This window comes from Hirundo rustica, assembly GCF_015227805.2.
Source record: "Hirundo rustica isolate bHirRus1 chromosome 39 unlocalized genomic scaffold, bHirRus1.pri.v3 SUPER_39_unloc_6, whole genome shotgun sequence".
NCBI classification, from domain to species: Eukaryota; Metazoa; Chordata; class Aves; order Passeriformes; family Hirundinidae; genus Hirundo; species Hirundo rustica.
In genome coordinates, this window is record NW_026690205.1 from 1 (window position 1) to 9,421 (window position 9,421).

Here is a 9,421-nt window from a genome sequence, read left to right on the forward strand (position 1 = left end):
GAGGAAAGGGGAATCCCCCCCCCTCTTTTCTCCCCGCCCCACCCGGGGTCGTTTTTAAGCCACTTTTGGGTTTTTCACTTGTTTTTTTTTTTTTTTTTCGGTTATTGTGGGGAGGGGTCTCTTCCCCCCGCCCCCCCACCAGCCCAGCACCAATAAAGTTTTCTACGGGACCCTGGTGGATTTTGGGGAGGGGTCTCTGGGCGGGGCAGGGCTTTGATGACCACGCCCCCTGCAGAGGGAGCCACGCCCACTCCGCTGCGCCCTCAGCACGTGCCCGCCAATCACGGCTCTGCGCAGCTGACCCCGCCCCATGGTGGCGGTCACACCCACCTGGAGGCCACGCCCATGGGACACACCCAGAGTGGTCACACCCACCTGGAGGACACACCCAAAATGGACACACTCACCTGGAGGACACACCCATGGGACACACCCAAAATGGACACACCCACCTGAGGACACACCCATGAGACACACCCAGAGTGGTCACACCCACGAGACACACCCAAAAGTGCTCACGCCCACCTTGAAGCCACGCCCAGGACACACCCCAGCTGACCACACCCACAAACCACACCCAAACCTGACCACACCCGCCCCAAAGCTACACCCGTGACACACCCAAAACTGGCCACGCCCACCCTCCCCCACCAAGCCCCGCCCCTTAAAGGCACCGCCGGCAGATCACGAAACGCGGCTTTAATGCGTGGGGGCGTGGCCTGTCGCGACACGGGCGGGGCCCGTCCCCACAGGGGCGTGTCCTGAGCCCTCAGGGGCGTGTCCAGAGCCGGCCGGGGCGGGGCCAGCCCCAGCAGCGGCCACATTCACAGCTTGGGCTGGGGCGTGTCCGGCCCCTCCCTGGGCGTGTCCCTGAGCCCGCAGCCGCTCCAGGTCGCTCTGGAGGCGCTCCAGGCCCTGCCGGAGGTCGCTGAGCGTCTGCTCCAGGTGCTCCTCGCGCCGCCGGCTCTGCCCCGCCTGGCGCAGGTACTCGAGGTAGAGGCAGAGCCCCCCGACCCCGAAGACCAGGGCCTCCCCCAGCAGCTCGGCGCCCAGCTCGGCCGCCGCCTCCTCGTTCAGCGGCTTCACGGCCGCCCCCCGGAAGCCCAGCAGGCGCATCTTGGTTCGCATTTCCACCCAGTGGTAAACTGAGGCAGGAGAGGAGGGTCAGGGGAGGCGGGAGGGGGCGAGTTGTCCCCCCCGCCGCCCCCAGGACCGCCGCCAGCGAGGTTCAGCGGGAGATTCCCGCCGGGGCTGGGTAGAAATCCCACCCGGAGCAACTCCCGGATCGTTCGCGAAAGCCGGCCGCAGATCTCCAAAATGTAGCCACAAAACCTCCCAAAATCCTGTCACAGATCACCCAAATCCAGCCACAAATTCCCTAAATCCGGCCACAAATCCCCCCCCAAATCCGGCCACAAATTCCCCCCAAATCCAGCCACAGATCCCCCAAAATCCAGTCACAGATTCCCCTAAATCCGGCCACAAATTCCCCCCAAATCCAGCCACAGATCCCCCAAAATCCAGCCACAGATTCCCCTAAATCCAGCCACAAATCCCCCAAATCTGGCCACAAATTCCCTCCAAATCCAGTCACAGATCCCCCCAAATCTGGCCACAAATTCCCCCCAAATCCAGCCACAGATCCCCCAAAATCCAGTCACAGATTCCCCTAAATCTGGCCACAAATTCCCTCCAAATCCAGTCACAGATCCCCCAAAATCCAGCCACAAATCCCTCCGAACCAACCCCAGATCCCCCCCCAAATCAACCTCTGGATCCCCCCGAAAATCCAGTCACAGATCCCCCCAAATCCAGCCACAAATCCCCCAAATCTGGCAACAAATTCCCCCCAAATCCGGCCACAAATTCCCCCCAAATCCAGTCACAGATTCCCCAAATCTAGCCACAAATCCCCCCAAAATCCATCCACAAATCCCTCCGAACCAACCCAAGATCCCCCCCCCCCAAATCAACCCCTGGATCCCCCCACAAATCCTGTCACAGATTCCCAGAATCCAGCCACACATCCTCACAAAATCCAGTCACAGATCCCCCCAAATTCAATAACAACTCCCCCCCAACCCCAGCCATAAATTCTCCCCAACCAGCCCCAGATTGCCCCCCAAATCCAGCCCCAGATCCCCCAAATCCAGCCCCAGAAATCCCCCAAATCCAGCCCCAAATTCCGCTCAAACCTCCGCAAACTGACCCCCAAATCCCACCCCAATCCAGCCCCAGATCCCCCCCAAACCCACCCCTCAAATCCCCCAAATCCAGCCCCAGATCCCCCCCAAATCCAACCCCAAATCTCCCCAAACCCACCTCTCAAATCCCCCAAACCCAGCCCCAAATCCAGCCCCAGATCTCCCCCAAATCCAGCCCCAATTCCCACCCAATTCCCACCCCAAATCCAGCCCCAGATCTCCCCAATCCCACCCCTCAAATCCCCCAAATCCAGCCCCAAATCCAGCCCCAATTCCCGTCCAATTCCCACCCCAAATCCAGTCCCAGATCTCCCCAAACCAACCCCCAAATCCCCCCCAAACCGACCCCCAAATCCCCCCAAATCCACTCCCAAATCCCCCCAAATCCCACCCCAATCCAGCCCCAGATCCCCCCCAAACCCACCCCTCAAATCCCCCAAATCCAGCCCTAAATCCAGCCCCAATTCCCAGCCCAATTCCCACCCCAAATCCAGCCCCAGATCTCTCCAATCCCACCCCTCAAATCCCCCCCAATCCCCCCCCGATCCCCCCCACCGCCCCCCACCACAGCGTCCCCGCGTGTCCCCAACGCCCTTGTCCGTCCCCCCCCCCCCGACCCCCTCCTCACCCCCCCCATTGTCCCCAGGTGTCCCCAGGTGTCCCCAGGTGTCCCCAGGTGTCGGCGGCGCCCCGTGACCCCCGCGTGACCCCGCTGTCCCCTCCCCGGGGGTGTGTCCCCCACCCGAGGCGGGGGTCACTCACGCTGGGCGGGGGGCAGGCAGATGTAGGTGCGGAAGAAGGGGGACGCGCGCGCCCCCGCCTTGATGCGCGCGGCCAGGGGGCGGCTGAGCTGGCGCGCGCCCAGCGTCAGCAGCTTGGCCAGCGGGAACGCGCCCGCCACCATCCTCGGGGGCGCGCGTGTGGGGGCGGCGCCGGGCGCGCGCGGATGACGTCACGAGCGGGGGCCGGCGGGGGGAGGGCGGGGCGCCCCCTGGCGGAGGCGCGCGGCCCCTCCTCCTGCGGGGGACACGCCCCCTTTTGCCGTTGGGGACACGCCCACCCGTTCCACTGGGGACACGCCCCCTCTGTTCCACTGGGGACACGCCCACGCGGTTGGGGGCGCTGGGGGACATCGGGGGACATTGGGGGACACTGGGACACCTGTGGGGGACACTGGGGACACACCTGGGGGACACTGGGGGACACTGGGACTCCTGTGGGGGACAGTGGGACACACCTGAGGGACACTGGGGGACACTGGAGGACATTGGGGGACATTGGGACAGTTGTGGGGGACACTGGGACACACCTGGGGGACACTGCGAGACACCCGGGGGACACTGCGAGACACTGGGGGACATTGGGGACACACCTGGGGACACTGCGAGACAATGGGGGACATTGGGACACCTGTGGGGGACATTGGTGACACAACTGGGGACACACCGGGCACACTGGGACGCACCTGGGGGACACTGCGAGACAATGGGGGACATTGGGGATGCACCTGGGGACACTGGGGGACACTGGGACATAGGTGGGGGACATTGAGGACACACCGGGCACACTGGGACGCACCTGGGGGACACTGTGGGACACTGGGACACACCTGGGTGACACTGCGAGACAATGGGGGACATTGGGGACACACCTGGGGACACTGGGACACACCTGGGGTGACACTGGGACACACCTGGGGGGACACTGCGAGACAATGGGGGACATTGGGGACACACCTGGGGACACTGGGACCCTTGTAATTGGCACTGAGACCCCCCTGGTGACACTGAGACCCCCCCCCGGTGACATTGGGACACCCGTAGGTGACACTAGGACCCCCCTGGTGACACTGAGACCCCCTTGGATGACACTGAGACCCCCCCTGGTGACACGGGGACCCCCTTGGGTGACATTGGGACCCCCCTGGTGACACCCAGGCTCCTCCCGAGCCCCCTCCCCGCGCCCCCCGCCCCTCCCGGGGGCGGTGCCAGACCCTGCCGGTGTCACCCGAGGGTGACAGAGCCACGCGCGGAGCCGGGAGCGGCGACACCGGGCTGGGGACAGCGGCACCGCGCCCGCGCGACACCGCGGGACCCCCCGGGGGACAGCCAGGGGACAGCCAGGGGACAGCATGGGACAGCTGGCAGCGACCCCCGCCCCGCTGGGCCACGTCCCGCAGGGAGCAGAGGTGAGACCCCCCCCCCGAGAGCGCTCCGTGTCCCCCGATGTCCCCTCTGATGTCCCCTCTGATGTCCCCCGATGTCCCCTCTCATGTCCCACGATGTCCCCTGCTGTCCCTCCACGCTCTCCTGCTGTCCCCCGATGTCCCCCTCTATCCCTCGATGTCCCCGCAGTGTCACCCCTCCGTCTCCCGTTGTCCCCCGATGTCCCTCGATGTCCCCTCTGTCCCGCTGTTCCCGCTGTCCCCAAATGTCCCCTGCTGTCCCCGATGTCCCCCTCCATCCCTCACTGTCCCTCACTGTCCCCACTGATGTCCCTGCTGTCCCCCATGTCCCCAATGTCCCCAATGTCCCCAATGTCCCCAGATGTCCCCAGATGTCCCCAGATGTCCCCTCTGTCCCCTCAGGAGCGCTCCGCCCAGGCCACCGTGGCCGCCTGGCACCGGTACCGCCAGCTCTGCGAGCTGCACCTGCGCCTGGCCCCGCCCCCCGCAGGTGAGCCGCCACCCCTCGGGGACACCTCGGGGACACTTTGGGGACACCGTGGGTGACCCCGTGACCCCGCCAGGACCCGTCTGCAACCGCAGCTTCGACCTGTACGCGTGCTGGGGGGACGCTGTCCCCAACAGCACGGCCACTGTCCCCTGCCCCTGGTACCTGCCCTGGCACCACCGAGGTAAGGGCCACCGCCCCCGGGTGACAGCGGGTGACAGACGGTGGCAGCGGGTGGCAGCGGGTGACAGCGCTGTCGCACAGTGCAGGGCGGGGTGGTGGCGCGGCGCTGCGGCCCCGACGGGCGCTGGGTGACCGACGACAGCGGCCGGCCCTGGCAGGACAACTCCCAGTGCGAGGACCTGGCGCAGGTGCAGCCGCTGCAGGTGGGGACGGGGAGGGGACAGGGAGGGGACAGGGAGGGGAGAGAGAGGGGGGACACGGCGGGGACACGGCGGGGATCGAGGCGGGACAGAGACGAGACAGAGAGAGGACAGAGCAGGGACAGAGGAGGGACAACGTGGGGACATGGAGAGGATATAGGGGGGACAGGGAGGGGACAGATGGGGGACAAAGGGGGGAGAGTGAGGGGACAGAGAGGGGACAAGGTGGGGGGACAGAGAGGGGACAAAGTGGGGACAGAGCGGAGACACAGCAGGGACAGCGCGGGGTCAGAGAGGGGACAGGGAGGGCACAGGGGGGACAGAGGAGGGACACGGTGGGGACAGAGTGGGGACAGAGCGGGGATAGAGAGGGGACAAAGGAGGGGACAGAGGAGGGAACAAAGCGGGGACAGAGAGGGGACAGAGGAGGGACAGGGCGGGAGCAGCGCGGGGTCAGAGAGGGGACAGCGGGGGGACACCGCAGGGTGACACAGTGGGGTGCCACCACGCTGGGAGGCGCCACGCGCCCGTCCCCGTGTCGCGCTCCGTGTCACACTGTGCCGCGCGTGTGTCACGCTGTGCCGTGCCCCGCGTGTGTCGCGCTGCGCCCCGTGTCACGCTGTGCCGTGTGTGTCACGCTGTGTCCCGTGTCGCGCTGCGTCCCGTGTCGCGCTGCGCCCCGTGTGACACCGTGTGGCGCTGTGCTGTGCCGCCACGTGTGTCGCCGCCTGTGTCGCGCTGTGCCGTGCCCCGTGTCCCACCCCCGGGCCGTGTCCCCTGCTGTCCCCGTGCTGTGACACGTCCCGTGCCCTGTGTCACACACCCCGTGCTGTTCCCACGCCCTGTCCCCGCTGTCCCCCGTTGTCCCCCGCTGTCCCCGTGTCCCCGCAGCGCCAGGCCTGGCTGCTGGAGCAATTCCGCCTGCTCTACACCGTGGGATATTCGCTGTCCCTTGTCGCGCTGCTGGTGGCGCTGCTGCTGCTGCTGCTCCTCAGGTACGGGCACACCTGGGGCTGTCACACCTGGGACTGTCACACCTGGGCACTGTCACACCTGGCACTGTCACACCTGAGGCTGTCACACCCGGGACTGTCACACCTGGGCACTGTCACACCCGGGACTGTCACATCCGGGCACTGTCACACCCGGGCACTGTCACACCTGAGGCTGTCACACCTGGGCACTGTCACTCTCCGTGCCGCTGTCCCCCAGCGTTGTCCCCGTGTCACTGTCCCGGGACTGTCCCGTGTCGCTGTCCCCTGGGGTGTCCCCAGGGTGTCCCCGGGTGTCCCAGGCTGTCCCCGGGGGTGTCCCCAGGGTGTCCCCAGGGTGTCCCAGGGTGTCCCCGGGGTGTCCCCTGTCGCCGTCGCTGTCCCCAGGCGCCTGCGCTGCACGCGGAACCTGATCCACGCCAACCTGTTCGTGTCGTTCGCGCTCCGCGCCGCCGCCATCCTCACCCGGGACGCGCTGCTGCCGCACGGCCACCGCCGGGGACAGCGACACGGCCACCTCCTGCAGCTGCTGGGCGTGCAGGTGGGCGCGGGGACAGCTGGGGACACCCGTGGGGACACCTGGGGACACGGCGGGAGGGACGGAGGGGACAGCTGGGGACAGCTGGGGACAGCTGGGGACACTGCGGGATGGACAGAGGGGACACCTGGGGACATCGCGGGACAGCTGGGGACATCCATGGGGACACGTGGGGACACCGCGGGAGGGAGGGGACAGCTTGGGGACACCCATTGGGACACCCATGGGATGGAGGGGACACCCATGGGAGGGAGGGGACACCCCTGGGGACACTCGCGGGAGGGAGGGGACACCCGCGCGGGTGGCTGTCACCCTCCGCTGGTGCCGCGCGGGGTCGGGGCCGCCCTCGGGGACAGCGGGGAGGGGACAGCGGGGAGGGGACAGAGGGGAGGGGACAGAGGGGAGGGGACAGAGGGGAGGGGACAGCGGTGTCGCCGCAGGCGGGCCCCGCGTGCCGCGTGGCGCAGAGCCTGGCTCAGTACTGCGTGGGCGCCAATTACGCGTGGGCCATGGGCGAGGGGCTGTTCCTGCTGCGCCTCCTGCTCGCCACCTCGGGCCGCCGCTGCCTGCCCGCCTTCCTGCTGCTGGGCTGGGGTGCGACACCTGTGTCACCTGTGCCACCTGTGTCACCTGTGTCACCTGTCACCGTGTTACCGTGCCACTGTGTTATTGCGTTATTGTGATACCTGTGACACCTGTGCCACCTGTGTCACCTGTGACACCTGTCACCGTGTCACTGTGTTACCGTGCCACTGTGTTATTGCGTCATTGTGATACCTGTGACACCTGTGTCACCTGTGACACCTGTCACCGTGTTACCGTGCCACTGTGTTATTGCGTTATTGTGATACCTGTGTCACCTGTGCCACCTGTGTCACCTGTGTCATCTGTCACCGTGTTACCGTGCCACTGTGTTATTGCGTTATTGTGATACCTGTGTCACCTGTGTCGTTGTGTCACTGTGTCACCGTGTTACCTGTGTCACCTGTCCCCCCGTGTCCCCTCCCGTGCCTTTGTGTCCCCCCCTAACCAGGTGTGTCCCCTCCCCCCCCCGTCCCCAGGTGTCCCCGTGCTCTTCGTGGTGCCCTGGGTTGTGCTGCGTTACCTGTACGAGAACGAGGGGTGAGCGCACCTGTCCCCGGCCCCGTCCCCGTCCCTGTCCCCTCCCAGGGGACCCAGGTGACACGGGCGTGGCCCCCGCAGGTGCTGGGAGCGCAACGAGAAGGTGGCGGTGTGGTGGGTGATCCGCTGTCCCATCCTGGCGGCTGTCGCGGTTGGTGACACCGCGGGGCGGGGGGGGGGGCGGGTGGCGTCCCCGGAGGGCGCGCGGGTGTCACCGCGGGTGTCACCGCGGGTGTCACCGCGGGTGTCACCGCGGGTGTCACCTCCCCACCGGTCCCCGCCAGGTGAACTTCGTGGTGTTCGTGCGGATCGTGCGGATCCTGGTGGCCAAGGTGCGCGCGCACCAGGTGTCCCGCGGGGACACGCGGCTCAGGTGGGGACGCGGGGACACCTGGGTGGGGTGGGGACATCGGGGAGGAGGGGGGGGGGGACACGGGGACACCGGGGACACCTGGGTGGGGACATCGGGGAGGGGAGAGACACGGGGACACCTGGGTCGGGTGGGGACACCGGGTCCCCAAGGGCTCCCCCATCCCCGGGTGTGTCCCCAGGTGTGTCCCCGTGCCCGGAGTTGTCCCTGGCTGTCCCCAGCCGTGTCCCCATCGCTGTCCCCATTGTCCCATCACTGTCCCCACTGTCCCCGCTGTCCCCATCGCTGTCCCTGCTGTCCCCAGGCTGGCGCGCTCCACGCTGACGCTGATCCCGCTGTCCCATCGCTGTCCCCATTGTCCCCGTCGCTGTCCCCATTGTCCCCATTGTCCCCATCGCTGTCCCCATCGCTGTCCCCATCGCTGTCCCCGCTGTCCCCAGGCTGGCGCGCTCCACGCTGACGCTGATCCCGCTGCTGGGAGTTCACGAAGTTCTCTTTGCCCTGGCCGGGGAGGGCGAAGGCGGCGGCGGCCTGAGGCTGGCGCGGCTCTGCCTGCACCTGCTGCTCACCTCTGCGCAGGTGAGGGGGGGGGACACGGGCGGGGGTCAAACGGGCTTTTTTTTTGGGGAGGGTTAACTCGGGCTGATCCCCGCGCTTCCCACGCTCCCCTCGCCCAGGGGCTGGTGGTCAGCGTCCTGTACTGCTTCACCAACAAGGAGGTGCGTCCCGACCCGCGCGCCTGTCGCGACACGGCGCCCCCGCGCCGCGGCGAGATGGCGACGTGTCGCGACATGCCGCCCGCAGGTGCAGGCTGAGGTCCGGCGGGGGTGGCAGCGCTGCCGCCTGGGCGTGCCCGGCCCCCCCAGGGCCCCCCCGAGGGGTCCCTCCCGGCGGGGGCAGCGCCCGGTGGCCGAGAGCGGCTGCTGAAGCGGCGGGGGGCACCTGTGGGTGCTGGGGGGGCACCTGGGGGGCACCTGTGGGTACCTATGGGTGCTGAGGGGGGTATTTTGGGGGCACCTGTGGGTGGCGGGGGGCACCGGTGGGTGCTGGGGGGGCACCTGTGCGTACCTATGGGGCACCTGTGGGTGCTGGCAGGGGCGGGTCTCCAAGAGTTTGGGGCGCGGGTTTTGGGGTCAATTT

General features: G+C 67.3%; 2 protein-coding genes across 2 annotated transcripts; one reads left to right on the plus strand and one right to left on the minus strand.

Annotated features, from left to right (window-relative positions):
• Positions 1 to 684: 684 nt before the first annotated feature.
• On the minus strand, positions 685 to 3,123 carry OPA3 (outer mitochondrial membrane lipid metabolism regulator OPA3). Its single transcript, XM_040054206.2, has 2 exons — positions 2,967 to 3,123; positions 685 to 1,145 (listed from the first exon to the last, which is right to left on the minus strand). Exons 1-2 carry the CDS (start codon positions 3,106 to 3,108, stop codon positions 700 to 702), a joined length of 588 nt encoding a protein of 195 aa, XP_039910140.1. The 5' UTR covers positions 3,109 to 3,123; the 3' UTR covers positions 685 to 699.
• A 1,212-nt stretch (positions 3,124 to 4,335) lies between these two features.
• Positions 4,336 to 9,208, plus strand: GIPR (gastric inhibitory polypeptide receptor). The gene is made up of 13 exons (XM_040054205.1): positions 4,336 to 4,392; positions 4,792 to 4,879; positions 4,953 to 5,060; positions 5,141 to 5,262; positions 6,151 to 6,254; positions 6,639 to 6,792; positions 7,230 to 7,383; positions 7,851 to 7,911; positions 7,993 to 8,062; positions 8,196 to 8,284; positions 8,722 to 8,860; positions 8,959 to 9,000; positions 9,086 to 9,208. Exons 1-13 carry the CDS (start codon positions 4,336 to 4,338, stop codon positions 9,206 to 9,208), a joined length of 1,311 nt encoding a protein of 436 aa, XP_039910139.1.
• The last annotated feature ends 213 nt before the right edge of the window (positions 9,209 to 9,421 follow it).